Source organism: Myotis davidii, unplaced genomic scaffold, assembly GCF_000327345.1.
Source record: "Myotis davidii unplaced genomic scaffold, ASM32734v1 scaffold299, whole genome shotgun sequence".
Taxonomy (NCBI): Eukaryota; Metazoa; Chordata; class Mammalia; order Chiroptera; family Vespertilionidae; genus Myotis; species Myotis davidii.
Window position 1 is genome coordinate 6,214,558 of NW_006293088.1, and position 20,116 is coordinate 6,234,673.

At 49.0% G+C, this 20,116-nt stretch overlaps 1 protein-coding gene across 5 annotated transcripts in view; it reads right to left on the minus strand.

Moving 5' to 3' along the window:
* Nucleotides 1-20,116, minus strand: part of PEX14 (peroxisomal biogenesis factor 14) — a 133,808-nt gene that overhangs the window by 11,773 nt on the left and 101,919 nt on the right. For 3 of the 5 annotated variants that reach the window (XM_015565892.1, XM_006766728.2, XM_006766727.2), the window contains one exon: nt 12,779-12,907. The exons of the other annotated variants lie outside the window; for them this stretch is intronic. In XM_015565892.1, the coding sequence (XP_015421378.1) occupies nt 12,779-12,907 (129 nt within the window). The remainder of the gene's footprint in view (nt 1-12,778; nt 12,908-20,116) is intronic. 5 annotated transcript variants of the gene reach the window in all.

The following is a 20,116-nucleotide window of genomic DNA, read 5'->3' on the forward strand; positions in this document are numbered from 1 at the left end:
TCCTTCAGGACTTCCTGCCATGCTGCCTGCCACCGGCAACCGTGTTCACACCTCACCACACATCTGTGTACAAGCACATCTGTAGCCGTGGACATCTGGGAGGCTGCGGCAGAGGTACAGGCACCTGCAACTCTGCGGACACCCAGCCCCATCCACGCGCCTGCACCCTCATGGCTACCTGACAGTGGGCTCAGCACACTTGGAGATTTCGGCCAGTAGAGGAGCGGGAAAGCCATACTTCCGTTTTCACCTGCATGACCCTGTTAGGGCCGAGGACAGCGTGTCCTTTCCTCGGCATTTCCCTGTCAGTGTACTCTACCCGTTCCATGCTTTTCTACGCCATTTCTTTTCATTTATTTATTTATTTATTTTTTATTTTTATTGATTTCCGAGAGGGAGAGAGAAACGTCAATGATGAGAGAATCATTGACAAGCTGCCTCCTGCACGTCCCCCACCAGGGATCGAGCGCCCGCAACCCAAGCATATGCCCTGACCGGAATTGAACCATGACTTCCTGGTTCACAGGTCAACACTTAACCACTGAGCTACACCAGCCAGGATCTACTCCCATTTCTCTACCAATTCACAGAAACGTTTTATAGAGCCGGGAATGAGCCCTGCCTATGACAGGAGTTGCAACCACCTTTTTGTTTTTTTCTTTTGACTGTGCTGGTGTTTGTGGCAGCAGGTGTTTTTCATATGTATATGACTCCACCAGTCTAGCCTTCTAAGGTGCCGGGGTCTGGATCACAGAGCCAGGACTTCCACTCCCTTCCCAGGCTGTGCGGCGAACAGTCTCAGCTCTCACCTACAGTGACATCCGTCCAACAAGAAGCTACGGAGAGAAGTAACACCTGCTGGTGAAATCGAGCCCGGAGGCTTTCTGTCCCAGGCCTGCTGCCCTTTGGTCTCATTCCTGACCTCCTCTGCTCGGACTGCCTCGCTGAAAATCCCACATCTAGGGCAAGTCCATTTTCAGAAAGAAAAAGTGAAGCTATTGAGCAACCTTTCCACTCCTCAGGAGAGTTCTGTCTGTGCAGCCAAAGTCCCCAGAGAAAGCATCTTCAAAACGGCCTCTGGCCTTGGCCATGGGGCTCGTGGGTTGGAGCGTCGTTCTGTGCGCCACAAGGTGGCAGGTCCAACTCCAGGTCAGAGCACACGCCACATTATGAGTTTGACCCATGCTCAGGGCACCTGCGGGAGACAGCCGATTGATGTTTCTCTCTCACATCGATGGTTCTCTCTCTTCCTCTCTCTCTCTCTCTCCTATCTCTCCCCCTTTCTTCCTTCCTCTCCCTCCCACAAGGCGGAAAAGAGGCTGCAGCTCAGGGTCCGAGAACCGGGACCTCTCCTTCCTACAGCCGCTCCCACCCTTCCCGAGCTCTGACCTCGCGCACCACGCACACCTGTGGCTCCCTGCCAGCCGCACCCTCACCCCGCACGGCGCCTCGTTCCTGCCATGCTCGCGGTAAGAACGTTTTATTGCCCCTGGTTTTCATTATTAATGAAAAGGGACCAGAGTGATCTTTCCTAAAGTTCAGAGAGTCTATAAAGACAAGAAGCTGAAATGCCACTTTACTCGTTCTGGAGATGGGTGACACAACCCTGTCTTGTGGCAAAACGAAAGCAGAGGAAAGCGAAGTCGGAGCTCACCCTCATCCCCTGCGTGCCTTTCCAAAGGGCTGCAGAGAAGGCAGCGGTGTGACCCACCCGGCCAACCCGCTACGACCACCTGGAGCCCTCCCCACGCCCACCGGGGCCAACGCTGTCAGGCCGGTGCAGGCTCCATGAAGGAGTGAGAGCAGGGCGCCTGGGAGGGTTTGGGGGCTACAAGAGCCTCTCTGTCACCATGCTCCCCGAATGTCCAGAATCATAGTCAAGGTGGAAATGGGGCCAGGCTTCAGCTCTAGCCTGAAAATGAGGGACATGAACTGAGCTGTTTGGAAGCTCCGAGCCCCCAGTCTGGGAGCAGATGCCTCCGAACAATGGGGCAAGGAGCACGAGGTCGGGCCCTGGCTCCACCACCAACCGGATGACTCCCAAAGACAGGCTTCTCCTCCATGAACCACAGACAGCTGACGGAGGCAGGCTCAGCTGGGTTTAAAGAGCCCGGAGCAATGCCACTTTTACTGTCACCAATTCAAACGCTCCAGAGCACTTCTCCACAAGCAGGACTAGCAGACTAGCCGAGTGGCACGGCGCTTCGCCAACACACCACATCACCGGTGTCCCGGGAAGGACGGTGAGACAGGCCACGGTGGCAGCAACCTCATCCCACACAACTGGCATTGGGGGGGGCTGCCCTGTGCCTTAGGCTGCCACGAGGTCAGGGGACAAGCTGTCGCAGGGAGGGGGGGCTCTTCGAAACTCAGCACCTTCCCTAGCATTCCACGGATTCTACCCATTAGCCTGAGACCCGCAGTCCCGGAGGTTTCGGGGGAATCCACGGTGTACGGCAGCCGAGTCAGGGGAATGAAAGCTGCCCATGGCTCCGTAACCTCACTGAACACCTGCGAAACCAGCACCACTCAACTCCCGCTATGTCCCCCAGGAAACCGCCTGGCAGGTGAGAGCAAGCACCGCCTCGTAGGAACACGTGCGTGGGGCTCAGAAGCTTGAAACCACGGTCAGGGACTCACTGACACCGCAGACCAGTCAGGATTTATTGATACGGGGCTGAAACTGCCACCGGTTCATCCTGCGGAGGCCTCGGCACCAGCGTGACAGCTGACAGCGGGGAGGGCAAGACAGCGGCAGAAGCCGGCCAGCCCAGCTGGTCCCGCCACACTCATCGAGGCTGGAGCCACGACTCCTGGTGGCGGTGCAGCCAGCTTCTCAGATCACCCCCCTCAGCTCAGCTCCCAAGCCGCCCTGCACATTCACTGATAAAGCCTCGTCCACAGTGAGGCCCCAGGCTAAGGCCCGTCCAGTGGCGTCTGCACACCCACGGCCTGTTCACACGAACATCCTGCGAAAGGCAACCCTCCCCTTCCCAGGAGCTGCAGTGCTATCAGCAGAGTCATCTGCAGGCAGGAAGGACACTGAGGCATATCTATATCCTCACTCATAGATTAAAAATATGAGCCCTAATTAAACTGTATGAACTCAGAGGAGTCCAGAAATAGACCCGTGCTTATATGGTCAACTGTTTTTTTACAAAGAGATCAAGGTTTGTGTTGAGACATTTGGAAATCAATAGAGGGAAAATGGACCTCAACCCTCACCTTACACCATTCATAAAAATTACTCCAAGTGGATCACACACCTAGACAAAAAAGCAAGAACTATAAAGCTTCTGTAACGAAACAGAAAAAGATCTTTGCAACCTCAGGGCAGGCAAAGAATCTTAAGATACAAAAAGTATAAATCATAAAAGGAAAAAAAAACTGCTATGTTGAACTTAATCAAAATTTTAAACTTTTGCTTTTCAAAAGGAACTATCCAGAAAATGAAAAGACAACATATAGACTGGGAGAAAATATCTGCAAAATATATCTATAACAATAAAAGCATAATATGCTAATTAGACCAGACAGCTGAACGACCTTCCGGACGAAGCCGGGGCTGCGAGGGCCCAGCCCCTTGCACGAATTTTGTGCATCAGGCCTCTAGTATTTGATAAAAGACTTATAACCATCTATCTATATATAAAAACCGAGTGACCCAAATGACCAGAACAACAGGTATGACTGGTCGCTATGACTTGATGGGGGTAGGGACACATGGCCAACCTCCCGTGGTCCCTCCCCCGGGTTGGCCCAGTCCCTGATCAGCCTCCCCACCCCGATCGTGGGCAGGGCCGGCTGGCCCAACTTCTGCGGCCCTTCAACCGGGCCCTGGCTGGACCCCACACGTGCATGAACTCGTGCACCAGGCCTTTAGTAATATATAAAGAATTGTTACAATTCATTAACACACACACACACACACACACACACACACACACACACACACACACACGGTGCCCTAACCAGTTTGGCTCAGTGGATGGAGTGTTGGACCTCTGACTGAAGAGTCACGGATTCAATTCCGGTTAAGGGTGCATACCTCGGTTGTAGTTAATCCCTAGCCCTGGTAGGGCTACATGCAGGAGGCAACCAGTCTATGTGTCTCTCTCACATCGATGTTTCTATCTCTGTCTCTCCCTCCTGCCACTCTCTCTAAAAATCAATGGGAAAAATCCTCAGGTGAGGATTAACCAAAATTAAAATTAAAAAAAAAATGTGATTTTAAAAATGGGCAAAAGACTGGAAGAGACACTTTACAAAAGCTATATGAATGGCCAATAAGCACATGAAAATATGCTTGACATCATCAGTCATTAGAGAAATACAAATTAAAAGCACAATGAAATTCTATAACATACACATTAGAATGGCTAAAAAACTGAGAATACCAAGTGTTGTCAAGGATGTGGAGCAACAGAAACTCTCATACATTAATGCTGAAAAGGTTAAATGGTGCAACCATTTTGGAAAATAGTTTGACAATTTCTTATACAGTTAAACATACAGCTAAGATATGACCAAAGCATTCCACTCCTAGGTATTTATCTAAGAGAACGGAAAGCATATCTGCATACAAAGACTTGTATGTTCATGGCAGCATTACTCATAATAGACCCAAAATGGAACCTGGTCACTGGATAAATAAATTGTGGCATATCCATAGAAGAGACTGTGGGTAGGGGGGAGGGAGGTTGTGATAGAAATATGTGTAGCTCACAAAGCCTAAAATATTTACTACCTGGGCCTGTATGTATATATGTTATGTATGATAATAAAGAAACCACACAAAAAAGACTGCATAGTATATTATTCTATTTACATGAAATTATCTAAAAGCCAGAACTTTAGTGATAGGGAGTAGATTGCTGGTTGACAAGAACTAGGAGGTGGGGAGAGGACTGATGTAATGGGCACAGAGAAAGTTCCTGGGGTGATGGAAATTTTTCTACATTGTAATTGTAATGTTGGTTATATAAGTTAGAACTCACCTGTACAATTCATCAAATTGTATACTTAAAAATAATTACTCTTACTGTATGTAAATTCTACTTCAAAAAAGATGATTAGACTGGAAAAAAAATTCAGAGGAACCCAGAAATATAAAACTGCCATATGACCCAGCAACTCAAGAGAAATGAAAACTTACACCCACACAAGACGGCACACAAACGTCCTTAGCAGCAGTTGGCCCAAACTGGAGACAACCTAAATGTCCATCGACTGGTGAACTGAGAGACGGGATGTGGTGCATCCGTACAGTGGAATACTTGTCAGCAATAAGAAGGAATGAAGTACTGCTACATGCCACCACATGGATGAAACTCAAAAATATTATGCTCCTTTGAAAAGCAGCGGGCCACAAGGAATTGCACGGTGTACGATTCCACTTACTTGAAATGTCCAGAACAGGTAATGTCATAGCAACAGACAGATTAGTGGCTGCCTAGGGCTGGAGGTGAGGTTAACAATGAGAGGGCACAATGGATCCCATTTGGGGGATAAAAGTGCTCTAAAAATCATTGAATTATACACTTGAAATGGGTGAGTTTTAGGATATGTAAAATATACTTCAAAAGCTTTGTTTAAAAAATATCTAACCCAGACCCATCTATATTATAAAAGGCCTGTGGCCATAACACCATAACGACCAAACGACCGGTCACCTGGCGGTGCACTGATGGGTCCCATGGCGTGGCGGGTCTGGGGTCCCATGGTGTGGTGGATCTGGGTCTCGCGCGATTTTGCGTGCTGGGCCTCTAGTGTATATATAAACAACTAATTTTTACTAAAGTGACAAATAATTCAATGCTGGCACAACTGGATATCCACAAAGGGAAAAACAAACCTTAAGTTTCACCTTACACCACACACAGAAATAACAGAATGAAACAGATCTCAACATAAAAGTAAACACTATAAAACTTCTATGAGAAAAACTTTCCAACCTTGGGGTAAGCAAAGGCTTCTTAGGACACAAAACCCATACATTGAAAAAGAAAAAGAAAAGATCAATGGTTGTCATGACATTTAAAATCTTTTGCTTTTCAAAAAGCACTGTTAAGGGGGGGGTGCGGGGAAGCAAGCCACAGACTGAGAGGAAATACTAACAATACACATATATGACAAGAACCTGAATCCTGAAAACTTAAAGGACTCTTCCAGCTCAATAATTAGAAGAAAATTAAGAATGGGCAAAAGACTGAAACAGACACTTCACAAAAGAAGATATGCACATAACAACAAGCACAAAAAGATGCTCAACGTTATCAGTCATCACAGAGATGTAAACTCAGACCACTCTGAGACACCAGGACACATTAAACTCCTCAAATGAAAGAGACTGACAACACCAACTGCTGGTGAGGCTGTGAAACAAACGAGATCTCTCATACACTGAAGGGAGTGCAAAATGGTACAACCACTTAGAACACAGTTTGGCAGTTTCTTATAAAGTTAAACTTACACTTAACATATGACCCTGCAATTCCACTCCTAGTCATTTACTGAAGAGGGGGGAAAAACATACAAAGATTTGTACACGAATATTCACAAGAGCTTTATTCGTAATAGTGCGAAGCTGGAAACAGCCCAAAGGCCATCAACTGGTGAATGGATAAACAAACTGGTGCGTCCACACCATGCAATACCACTTGTAATAAAAAGGAACTTCTGATCCACACAACTTGGATGACTCTCAAAAACATCACGCTGAGCGACAGAAACCAGACATGAACGGGTACATACTGTATGATTCCATTTATATCAAACTCTAGGAAAGATAAGTCTAATCAGAAGCAACAGAAAGCAGACCAGTGGCTGCCCGAGTCCAGGTGGGCTGGAATCAGCTGGGAACAGGCACCAGGGAACCTTGTAGGTATTGGAAATGTTTACAATGTGGTGATGGCTACATGGGAGTCCACACTTGTCAAGATTCAAATCGCAGAATTAAAATCGGTGCATTTTCTTTTCTGCACATTATACCTCAATAAAGCTGATTTTTAAAAAAGTATGTCCAGATTTTTTTTAAAAAGGGAGCTACAGGAAGTCAGCAGTGATTGAGAACAATACCCAGCAGAGTAGATTCTAAGTTCTCTCTCTGCTCAGTTAGCAGCTGAGACCAAGGAAAAAAGCAAGACCTATGAATTCCAATTCAACTTTTAAAAATGCATCCTGTAATATTTGACACATACAAAAGGAGATAACATTTACATAAGTGCTGAAGCGTGATAATAAAATGAGCAATCCTAGACCCACCTACTTTACCAGGTAGAACTTTCCAAACACAGAAGCTCCAGGTGTTCCTCTCCACCCAGAGGCAGCCATTATGCTAAATGCAGTGCTTATTCTAACTCCAACTCTCCATGAGCTGGAAAGCTGGGAACATGCCCACCAGCGCAAGGACTGGATTCTCAGCCTCCCTTTCAGACGGCGTGACCACGTGACTGAGTTCTAGCCAATAGTGAGAAAGTGGCAGTGATGTGGGCAGTTTCCAGGAAGTGTCCTCAGAAGGGAGCTTGCCCTTTCTCCCCCCACCCCCCTGGCCCCTTGCTGGCTGGACAGCAGAGGGACAGTGGGGCTGAGCAGTCACCCACAGCACAAGCTGGATGCCGCCAGCCAGGTGTCAGGGACGCAGAGCCTGGGAGGAGCTGGGGCCCTGACATCAGAGCCTGCCCTGCCGAGGTTTCCATAACAGAGAGATATCCTTCTATTTTGTTTAAGCCACTTTTATTTTGGGTTTTCTGTTATTTGCAGAAGAACCTTATAACATGAACACAGGCTGCACTGTCAGCACAGCCACAATCCTGGCTGCCACCAACCAAAGACCCTTTCCCGGCCTGAGACCTAGGGACCGGCTCTGCCACTCCGCTCTCCCCTAACACTCGCCCGGGGCTATCCGCACACGGCATTACCGGCGCCCACACGGCACCTGCCTGGGTGGAACACGCGGGCAACACAGCGGACAGGGTGGTGGCCCCTGAAAAGCTGTGTTTTAAGCTATTTCCTTAAAAATCAGAGAAATTTTTTTTTCATATACAAATCGGCAGCTTTTATGTAGCAAAAAGTGAGATTTGTGTGCTAAAGTGGCAGAGAGGGAAATGGGAGAGAAAATGGGAGTCTCCCCCATTTTCCTGGTGGGAATGTCACTTGCAGAGTGGCTCGCACACACCACCCCGCCCTGGCCCTCGCTGCACCCTCAGGGATGCTCTCCTTCCAGCCCTCGCTGACTGGCCTTCAGAGCCCAGCGCCAGCCCTGCTTCCTCCGGACGGCCTCACCTAGCTGGCACTCGAGGGCTCCGTTGTTGGTCAACTCCGAAAGCTCTCACCACTCACACATGCCACATGGCGTGGGTTGGTCCTCGTGCATTTCCCCAAACACTGCGCTTCCCTCACGTTAGTCAGTGGCAAGGCCTGTCCTCTCCTTCCACCGCCTGCACGACCAAGCACACAGGAGGCCTCGCTGGCTCCCGGGGCTGCCCCGAGCTGCTGGTTTGACTGGACAGCCTTTCAGTTCTGAAGTGCATTTCCATCCCCATTTATCCGCTCAACAAGTATTTCTGGAACACCTGCTAAGACAGAGCCTCGGGTCATAGGTCAAAAACATAACAAGCCCTTGAGTTCCAGCTCACAGTGAATGAACGTTTCAGAGCATCGTGGTGGGAGTAGGGGCTGGGGGAGCCGAGGGGGATGGCCACCCTAGTGCACCCTAGCCGGAATGGAGGCAGCTGAGACACGCCCTGCAGGGGCGGAGCTGCCCCGCCCCGCTGAACAGCAACTGGGCGGAGCATCTGACTGCCTCATCTATACACTCCCAGGGGCCTTCCCTGACCCCCCTGCAGCATCTGCTCAGGTGAGACAATCATTTTACCACTGGCCTAAGAATAATATAGTCACATAGGTAATACTGCCTCAAAAATAATTAATGATGCGTTTCAAAGTAAGAAACCCAATGTGCTTTGACTGTTCCAGCAGGGGGGTGGCCTGGCTCTTGCCTCCCTCTCGGGTCCTCTCATCTGACACTCCCATCCCAGGCGGTTTGCCCAGAGGCTCCTGTCCATCCTGGCTGCTCACTGCACCAGTCGTCCCCCAGGTCCTGCTGTCCTTCACCTCATCTGTGCCCCTGGCCTCACCTGGGCCGAGCTCAGGCACTGCTGTGTTCGCTCACCTGCCTTTACCATCAGACAACAGCAACTGGAGAGAGCGACTAGCGAGGCCTTGTTAACCCTCCCACCCCGGGGCCTAGCACAGTGCCGGGCACACAGCAGGACTTCCATCATACGTGCCGGCTCCGTGAACTAAGAGGGAAAGTGTATAAGGCTATCTGGGCTCTAAGAGAAACAACTGAGAAAGAACACACGTTCTCTCTCATGATTTCTGATGAAATGTCAAAACCTTTCCCCAGCCCCATTTACATCCTATTTTAAGAGGCAACTGAAGCTGTAGGTCTGTCTTTGAAAGGCCTAAGGAAAAAAATTATTATTCCACAAAATTCACACCGGTCCTGCCTCTATCTCAAAGCTACCTTGCTTCTTGTCTCTCTGGAGGAAAGAGGAGAAATCAACTTGGAACGAATCAATCAAGCAAACATTTATCAGGACTTTCCGTTCAGGGCTGTGCTAGGCACTGCACACACACACAGATTCCTGCTTCCAAGTCGAGAAGAAGAAACCAGACCGAGGAGCACAGAATGTCACATTTCTTCTGCTTTCGGCACGGCTTTTCCTGCGCTCTCCCCGACTTCCTTCTCAGTTTATTCTCACCCCATGTGACACCAAGCTTCCCCGTGGTGCTACCCACTCCCACTTTCACAAAGCCTTCTGACTTCTTCATTCTTCTCTTTTCTGTATTCTTGTGGAATTTTCTTGTTTGTATAATTAATTTTGGCATTTAATCATGTCTTATATTATTATCCTTTTCTTGCGAGTTTATCTTCTCTCTCCCAGAGAGCCTGTAAGATCCTTAAAGATCATGTTTCAAATCCCACCATACTGTCCTGAGCACACAGTAGGTGCTTCACAAACACTGAGGAACTGACCATTCTGGTAGGTCTCCACGTTCTCTTTGCTGACACTGGCATTTACTACCACTTCAAGTTCCACCACAATCACCAAAGAGCAGAGATACCAAAAGAAGCACCGAGTAGGACATCTGTCACCAAGCAGGAGGACGGGCTAGCCCAGAGGTGACAATCCGGGGCACTGGGCTCCTTGCAGCGATCTCGGAAAAGCTACCCTTCCCCAAGACGTGAGCATTTGGGGCTGAGCCCAGAGAATCCCATTTTCTAGACTTGGGCTCAGGGAGAGAATGTCCTTAAAAAGTCAAGAAACGTGAAGGGAAGGGCTGCCTGAGCTCCAGATGTAAACCGGCAGGAACACACATGAATGGAGGCCATAAATCCCTCCCAGGACGCAGACAATGCCTCGGCGATAAGCATGCAGATTGCACACCTAGTTCAGAAACTCCCCTGAGTTTGCTTGTAATTAAGGGGGTTAGAAAGGTAAAAAAAATATATAAACCCAATTAATCATTTAAATATTTAAAGTCAGATTTCCCCTCACTCCAGGATTAGTGTATTTCATAACGCCGGCGCAGACAGCCCTGGTTTTTACTGGGGTTCATTTTAGAGCGTGTTTAAACTCGTCAGGTTGAGTGATGCTTCCAGCAACTAATCGCATGTCAAATAAAAGATATTTTATGTAATAAATTACTGCTACAAGTAATTCAAATGTCATTTATCAGTTTTATTATCAGTCAGGCAAAGTCTTCTTTCTCTATATTAATCAAAATCAAGCTTTTTTTTTTTTTGGAGCAGTTTTGACACCTCTTGGCAAAAGTACAGAAGTGAAGAGGCAGCGCCAGCCCGGAGCTGGAGGGAGCGGGCAGCGGCACAAGAAGAATGACCCTCCCCGGTGACACGAAAGCGGCAGGTATTTAGAATTGCCATTCCCATTGTTTTTACACCAGCGTCAGTGCAGGAAGGAGTCTGTCTCTAAGAAGATGTATTTTATTTTTAGGGCTGGGAGACTCTTAAAAATACTCCTACCTAAATACCTAAGCGGGTAATGCTTTTTCTCAGAGCGATCCGGACAGAGGATGATTTAAACGGCTGAGCCGCCCCTCCCCATCCCAGGCTTTGCCTCTTTCAGAAAGACGAACAGTTTAACCCTTTGTGTCTACTCACAGGAGGCAAGCGCAGGATGTTTTAGGCCAACTCTGTGATCAGCCAGAACACTGTCCTGAGCAAGAAGTTTTCAAGTAGCCGAGAGACCTGTTTGGTATTAAGCACTAGAGGAAACAGCTGGAATAGAACAGATGTGCATCTTAGAAACTTCTGCACCCCAGCTGCCACTGCCCGTCCTCAACAAATCCCACTCAACGGCTGGGCCAGGGACACAGTAAGCAAAGTGTGGAGACTTGATCTCTGGTTAAAAGGAAACACAGAGTATGGTTAGGGACCCAAAGCAAACACAATGGGTGGGGAAGAATGCTGGCCAGGAAGGAGGAAAGAGTTCCAGGCCGACAGGCAGCTGCTACTGACTCTGGAGCCGCAGGACAAGGCTCACCACGAGGCATGTTCCTCTCGTCTCAGGCCACATGACACCAGTGGTTTGTCAGACAAGGCGACCACAGATGAGAGCATGTGAGTGTGTGTGACCTGGTCTCACCCCTTCGGCCTCATCCACAAGAAAAACAGTCTAAATGAGAGCGGGGTACACACAGCGAGCGGCTCTAACCACTGCCCAGCCCTGCCTCTGCACAATGATGTCGCCCCCGTTGGAGCTGAGCCAGGGAGGATGGCGGAGTGAGCCAGACAGGAGCTCCAGACCATGCGGCAGGGGTTTAAATCACACCTTTTAAAATCTGATAGCTAACACCGTTTTAAATCATGTTTTGAAAAAATAAAACTTCCAAGACAGACAATTACACAAAAGGCATTTTGAAAGATGGCAAATTCAAAGCTGAGTTACATTAAAGACACAAAACTGAGCTATTTTTCATCACTTTGGAGTCAATTTTAACCTTTTTAGACTTTGTACAGGTGACTGAAAGAAGGGGTTCTGGCTGTATTTGAGGTGTACATTTATTACTAGTTTAAAGAACCTCAATTCCTAAAACAGCTCTTATTTAAAAACAACAAAACCTCCTGTGGGTCATGGTCTCATGTTATAATTAAACACTGCATACAAAAAGGACATTTACATCTAATCTGAAATTTTCTAGCAGACTGGCACTGCATACATAGACATGGTATAGCCAGGATAAGAGAAGGAGGGAGGGAAGGAGAGAGGGAGGGAGGGAGGGAACGAGGGAGGGAGGAGGGGGCAATCTAAATCTACTAATATGAACTTTAAAAAATAAAATTGGGAGGCAAGTTATTTTAGCGAGCAAACGAGAATGCACTCATGAATCCAAAGTTCATGTTCGTTCCTCTTAGAGCAACAATAACATGCAAAAGCAGTGCTCTAAGAAAATGGAAACTGAGCCAATGCATACTTTGATAGATTCTTACTTGTAACCATAATACTTGACACAACACATTAATAAACTCATTTATTCTGGTCCCTCGTCTCTTCTTCTTAAACCTTTGTCACAGACTTCAAAGTCTGTCTAGAAGGTTTGGGTGTGTCACATTCTTTGGGAAAAACACAGGAGCCGCCGGCTACGCCTCTCAGATCCCCGGCTTGCTGAGTCTGGGAGAGGGGAGCACTGCTCTTGGCCAGAGCCCTGCGTCCAATCAAGGTGAAAGCAGGAGCTGGAGTGGGCGACTTACTGTATGGCTGAGACATGAGGTGAGGGGGCTGGACAGGAACCACCTGGGTGGCTGGGCCCAAGGCCGCAGGCTCGTCGGCCGCCGTGCCCGACTGCTGGAAGGCCACATCGATCTCCTCATCCGTCAGCCCTGGGGGAGAAGAGCACATGATTGCAGGTGAGTACCTTGCCCACTGCCCACGGCTGCTACGAAATCTGCGTTGAGAAAAGACCCCGAGAGCCACAGGACGCCTAGCATCCTGGGAAGTTGCCTCTCCGATTTCGGATTCTCTGGAACCTCTCTCAGTTGCAATTTAACCTTAAGCGACAGAATATTAGCCTCAACACTGCTTCCAAATGTGGCTCATTCAATTTCCTTAATTTATCCTTGAGTTTATTGCTGCTTTTGAAGTCGCTCTGTACTGCAATTCTCCATTCTTCCCCTGAAAACAGATACCATCAACTGCAAATGTGGCTCATTTTAATCTGTAATGGTGTTAAAAAAAAAGAGGGGAAAAAACTAACAATAATGCATGAAAACAGACAGGGAAACAAAAAACTAATTATTGGGTGAGACGACTAATTAGTCTAGATCGTTTCCGAAGACGGGAATAATTTGCTTTATTTTATGACAAATGCAGAAATAAAAAGAAAAATCAGGACTGACTGTGATTAGTATGAATGGGATATAGAATGTAAAGAAGAAAATAAAACAAGAAAACAGATCAAAACAAGGCCAGGCCCAAACTTTGAGATGATTATTACTCTAGCCTATCACAGGCTGCCTATATCGCCTTTGGCTAGTTTTTCATTTTCCCTTTTTTTTTTCAGTCTTCCCGACACTCTACACCACGCTGCGCATGGGATCTGAGGAAATAGCAGGGCGCCATCTGCAGTGGCTACAACACGTGGAGAGGATTTGCCCACGGAGGAACCCAGGGAGGAATAAAAGGCAAGTGGAAGACCCAGGCGGACCCCATTTCCAGGGGGCACGCGGCCGGAAGCTTTTCCGAGGCAGCCTGGGGCGCTGGCTCTGCAGGAGGAGGGAGGGCACCAACCAGCCCAAAGCGAGGAACAAGTGCACACACGAGTGGGAGAAACCTCTCCCGAGGGGCAGCTCGGAAGTAACGTGCGCGTGCGATCGCTCTCGCCACTGAGAGAGGAAAAGGCAGGTGGGAGGTCGCGGCTAGGCCACACCACGAAAGACCGCTCCGCCCGGCCGTGCTGTTCCGGGAATCCCAATATCCAGGCCGGCCGCAACACGGAGCTTTTAAACGAGAGCCGGGAGCTTTTCCACATCTGGTCAGCAGCCTCCATTAGAGGCCACAGCGTGGTCTATCTGCCCCTGGGGGTGGATGACGTAAGTACAGGAGGTTCTGAGGATCAGCATCTTCCGAAGCCTGTGCCGCACGCTCCGTGCCAAGGGGCTACTAGACGGAGCACATTAATGCTCCACAGCACGGCGTGAGTGGGCTGCAGCCGCCCCACAAACTTTTCTGGGGAGGATGCCTGAACTGCTCCAGCCGGCCCCGGCCCCTTCCTTCGCCTCTCTGTGCTGGGCAGCTGAGATGTGGCCGCACTGAACACTGCGGCTCTCCCCCTTCTCCGCACACACAGGCCGGGCCACAGCTCTGTGAAGTCTCTCAGCAGATTGATGGGCAGATGGAAAGGCTGCCAGGGGGCAAGGAGGGTCGTCTATGGGCACTGAGCTCCTTCACAATGCAGAGGCTAGATCCGAGCATATGGGCGAGATGGGGCACGTCCCTCCTCCCCAACCCCCAGCTGACTGCAAAGGGGCTGCTTGATCGTCATCTCACCTCTCCAGCACAGGGCAGGAGAGACAGACAAGCCGAGGAAAAACTGAGAACACGTCCCCTCCCAGACAGGAAGGGAACCCCCGTCAGGGTGCTAGCAGAGAAGATGCTGCTTTAACCAGTCCGCACAGCCACCGGGGAAGAAAGCGGCCGAGCGCTGTCAGCACAGGCTGCCGGTCACTGGTGCGCCACGGACTCTACAAACCTGGTGGTGCGTGTGCCTTGTCAGCCGCTGGCTGCAAATAAGGATAATTTTCCCAAAAGGAGCATTCAGTTGCATTCTCATTTTCCCTTTTGGCTCTTTCAAATATAAACAAGTACGATAATGTCTAACGCTGGGGAAATATACAGTGAGTTGCAGGCTGGGCTGAGGCCCTGAGAGCCGGAGCTGGTTAAAGGGACAGGACTCCCTGCCCGTTGCTCTGCCCTCTGGCTCTGAGCTGTGCCGAAGCCTATTTTCCTAATAAAACATGTTCCTTGCATTATTGCAGCCGAGCCCAGGAGGGAGGCCGCGGTTGAAAGGGCATCAGCACACCCTCTGAGCTCTTGTTTTTCAGAGGCCTTCTCATTTGATGCCCTAAATTCACACTGGCGGGAAGTCTGATATCCCTAGTCCTCCAAGAGTCAGGATTTTGATTTAGTTACATAAAGTGAATCATTTTTCTTTTTTTTAAAAAAATAAGCATTTTAATGATCTCACTGAACAATATAATTTCAGAGCTGAACCATTATCCCAGTCATTGCCTTCATTTAACAGATTAAAAAAACGGAGGCCCAAGGAGGGTGAAAAATATGCCTCAAAGCATACGAGTTAAGGGCATGGGACTGCTGGGTGACAAGTGGGGCTTTCCACCTCTAGCCCAGGGGCTCCCCACTACAGCGCAGTCACATCACAATTGCACAATTAAGTCTCAAGTCTTCAATCTTAGGGAGGAGGTTTAGACAAGGACTAAACCTCTTTCCCCCATCCCATGTGACACCCCATCCACAGGGAGGAGCCCATGATGCTGTTTCACGGCTTATCACCTGGGTCCTCCCTGCAATGACACCTGGGCAACTTTTTTTTTTAATATATTTTATTGAATTTTTACAGAGAGGAAGGGAGAGAGATAGAGAGTTAGAAACATCGATGAGAGAGAAACATCGATTAGCTGCCTCCTGCACATCTCCTACTGGGGATGTGCCCGCAACCCAGGTACATGCCCTTGACCGGAATTGAACCTGGGACCTTTCAGTCCGCAGGCCGACGCTCTATCCACTGAGCCAAACCGGTTTCGGCACCTGGGCAACTTTTTGAACACCCCCGGAGTGACAAGGGTAGGTGACCTAATCTCATCCTAGTATTCTAACCCCGAATAAACCCGAAGCCTCCCGCAGGCTGCGGCCCACCCTTCACAGTGCATCTTCCTCTGGTGTGTCCCAGCTTAGGGAGGGTGACCAGGGTCAGGGCTTGACAGGTGGACCTCTCGGGTGAATCGGCTGGGACTTTTGGAGCCTGAGTGGAGGGGTGGAGGGGTCATCTCTCTGAACATGCCGTTATCTCCCCAGTCCTGGGCTCCTGGTGCTGAATGGCCTTACCCTTAGGGATGAGGTGCTGCCACAGAACCCACACGACTCCCAGGCGCCACCCACTCCCGCTGAGAAACACCGAAGAGCTCAGAGTGAGACCTTGCAGAATCCAAAAGGTTAAAAGGAATAATAAAGGAAACTGCCAATTGTAAGTGAATTATATTTGGCTCTGAAAGCTGAGGCCCTGGCTACATTATAAAAGGCATCTCTTTGCGTTGTTTACCATCACCCTGACTAATGCAGACCTTTTTTTTTTTGTTTTAAATAATCTCATGCAAATTAGACACACACACTTCCTTCCAGCTGATTGCTATCTGCAAGAAATAATCTAACAACCCAGGGACCGAGCAAGGGCTGAGCTGAGCAGAGATGAAGCTAAGGGTGTCAGTCTATGGCAGGCAAACCTCTTCCCCTCCCGTCTGCCCCAAGTCTTCCTTTAGCTGCTACCTTTGGGAGAATTAGCCAATTTTACTAAAACCTAAAATTTTTCAGTTGGGGTGTCAACTGCGTTACCTGATATCACTAAACCTGTGCGTGTAGGGGCTCCTTCAGTAACCTCACCTCTGCCGCCTGCCGCCTCCAAGAGCCAGCAGCCCTCCCCCATCTGTGACACTGACAATGAAAATCTATCTGACAGGGAGCCAACTAAGAAAGTCCTGCCCAGGGATCCCATCCACTCACTGGCTTCAGGCAGAGGAGGAGGAAGGGACGGGGGCACTTGTCCCAGGTGGGCCGGAGGAGCAGGGTGTCTGGCTTGGAGAGGCTGTCATTTTGCCTGTAAGGCCACAGCTGTCTGACCTGCAAAGCCGCACTCTCGGTTCAGAACCCACTGCGCACGTAAAGTCCCAGCCCTGACCCCCGGTTCTCTGGGAATTACTTCCAGAACCAGCTCCCTTTATGGGGAGCATCCCTTTATGCAGAAGCCGGCCAAGGACTTCTTTTCCAGCACTTTCTTCAGTGTGGGATCCCTTTAAAAGAACAGGCAAGTGAGCTACCTTCTATGGACCACTGAAGTGAGTGGCCTCGGGGCTGCCACACCTGCTTATTTTTATCCCTGAGAAGATAAACAAATGTGCTTTCTTTTTCTAAATGTTTTGTTAAAATGCAAACAAACCCAAACCAACCGGTGAACTCTGAGCTGCAGGAGGCAGGGTCCTTTCCCAGGACCAGACAAACGGGCCTGGAGGAGGGCTGGCTTTTTTCTGTGGGACGGGCTGTGCGTGGGCTTCTCCTCGACCGCGGCACTGCCACTGCCACGGGGCTTGGCCCTGAGAGGTGAAGCAGAAAGACAGCAGACAGCAGTGTTCTCTGCATCTCTCAGGTCAGACAACAAGCAGGACAGCGGGGTCAGGGAGAGCCGGGACATAAGCAAGATAATGAACGCCTGACAGCACCTGCCAGGCCAGCCCCAGGTTTATTAGGGAACGGGGCCAGAGGGCCAGTGGCAAAGGGCGGCAGTCCCGGGCTGGCCCCTCTGGCCAGCGTCCTCCCCATCACAGTCCCTCTGTTCACAGGACTCAGGTGATTCACGGAGACCAAGCAGGGGTGACCTCTCTCAGAACAACTAGTTATCTACCCGTGCACACTCCGGACGGAGAAGAGGCAGAGAAGACAGCTGGCTAAAAAGACTCCCCACATTAAAAGAAAAATCAACTCTCTCAGAAAAGGTTAGGGGAGGGGAAAGGGAAAAAGTATTTTTATTTTATTTTATTAACATTTTGTTGGAACAGAGGAGCACAATAAGGACTCTCAGAGCCTCTAAAAGTCGTTGGATGACCTGTAGACCCCTATTTCCCAGTGCCTTGTATAAAATTGAATTTTTTAAACATAAATTACACGTAATGACGACACTGTAAAAACTAACAGTAATGGAAAGCTGTGCTGTATTTCATTAGCCTGTATTATTCTGTGCCACCTGATCCAGCCGGGCCTTGTTTATGAGTTAGTGTGTTAGCAGATGCCGATGGAAGCATTTGCTTCGACCTTGCTCTTCTCATTGGGGCATGAAATTACGACGGCAGCACCTTGATATTACAGCCATAAATACAGTAAACTGCAAATTTAAGCCAACGGCTCCTATTGTCTCTGAACATAAAGCTGATCGGTATTTATTTAAAAGGAGAACAAAAAAAATATTATATATCACCTTGTTTATGGGGTCTCCCCCACCCACTTCCTAATCCCCTCCCCCAGCCCCCCAACCTGTCTAATTCACTGGGTTAAAATATTAAGCAAATGAGCCAAACGCTTTTTCTGCTGATTAACTATCCCCAAGTAGCAAAACAGTTTTTGAGCAAACTAGTTCCAAACATCATTAGCCTGAATGAGAGAGTTTTTCTAAAAACTGCTCTGAGGAGGAGGCCGGTCCCGCATCCTGACGTTGGCATGTACATTCAGGAACAAGAGGCGAGACTGTCCCCTCTCCCCAACAAGGAGCTCCAAAAGCAGGAAAAGTTGCCGAGGATGCTGAAAGCCAGTGTCCTCTCAGTACCCTTCTGAAGATCGTTCGGAAAAAAATGCTATTTCAAAAAGAAGCAACACACTGCCTCCTGCCACCTCAGGGAAGAAAGAAAAATATCTAACCCAGGATATAATTCTCATCGCAGCATGGGGAGCGGGGCCTCTCATTAAAACTTGCACCGATCCCCTCCTTATCCCAGTGAACCATAAAGACAATATATCCTTTAAATACATTGAACGTGCAAGAAAAATAAACACAAAGACAAAAGGACACTGGCTATCACCCAGCCACGTCTCCGAGTATAAATCACTGAGTAAAAAGCCAGTGCAAGGCGCACCGCCCCGCCAGCCTGAGGACTGGGAGCCGCGGCCCTGCTCCGCTCTGAGCCTAAAGGGAAGGCGGGGCTGCTCTCCTGACTCAGTGGGATGAGCTCTGACTCTCAGAGAGGCAGAAGCAAGATGCAAAACTCAGCCACGTCCAAGTCAGGAGGTTTCGTGGAGTTAGTGTGCAGACAGCAGACACCAGCAGGCAGCTCCGCAGCAACGGCCAGTGCAGCAGAGGGACCGGGTTAGCAGTGAACTAAGTGCAAGTTTGGGGGAGCAGTTTGATTCCAAACCCAACTGCTAGGGTCAGAGGATCCAGGGCCCAGTGGTATCAATGAGGTGGCCAACTCAACCAAGATCAAAACTTGTTGGACATTTACTTCTGATGTGTTATGCCACGCAGCGGACGTACTCCCTGGGAGCCCTAAATTATTTCAGCCACACCATCACTGAGCTTAGCTCCTTCCGCATAAGGAGGAAATTTCCCTGTAAAATTTATGGCGCTCCCCTGGGGAGTAGTATAACTGGTGAACAAGACAGAAGTGAGCTGCCCTCTGTGTAGCACAAATTGAGATCTCTCACAGGAAAGCCTGGGAGGGCTTCCAATCAGCATCGTGATGTCTATTTTTAGGTCTATAGTCTAGGGTGTTTTTCTTTTAATCCCTCTCTGCTAAATTAAAGACAAAAATAAAAAGGAGTGACTGTGGTATTTGATCATCAATTCCAAAGGATTAATAGCATGACAAATACTGCTGCCACTGTCACAGCCGGCAGTGTGGGTCCTGCAGGTCCCTGGCAACAGGCTGAGATGTTGCCTGCCCACCCTGCACTGGCCAGACCTCTTTAAAGACCACGGGGTACGATAACCAGGGATCACTGCTACCTGAAGGCCAAAGGCCAGGTGACCTAAGGTGTGCTGTGCGTATGCAGAAAGCCAAATTAGCCAACACCGTTTACTGTACTTGAATCTTCCTCCCGTGTTAGAAGAGGCAGTGAAGTTTTTTTTTAAAAAAAATCACCTTTGACAACCAAAGAAATTCAGACCCGGAAGAAATGTCGGAGCTCATCTGATCCATCTCCTGTTCCCTTTCTTTTCTTTTCCTTCTGTTTCACAGATCAAAGAGCCGGGCAGCAACTTACCCACAGTCCACGGGGGCCCCAGAGGCAGGGCCTGATTCCAGCACAGGGCTCTT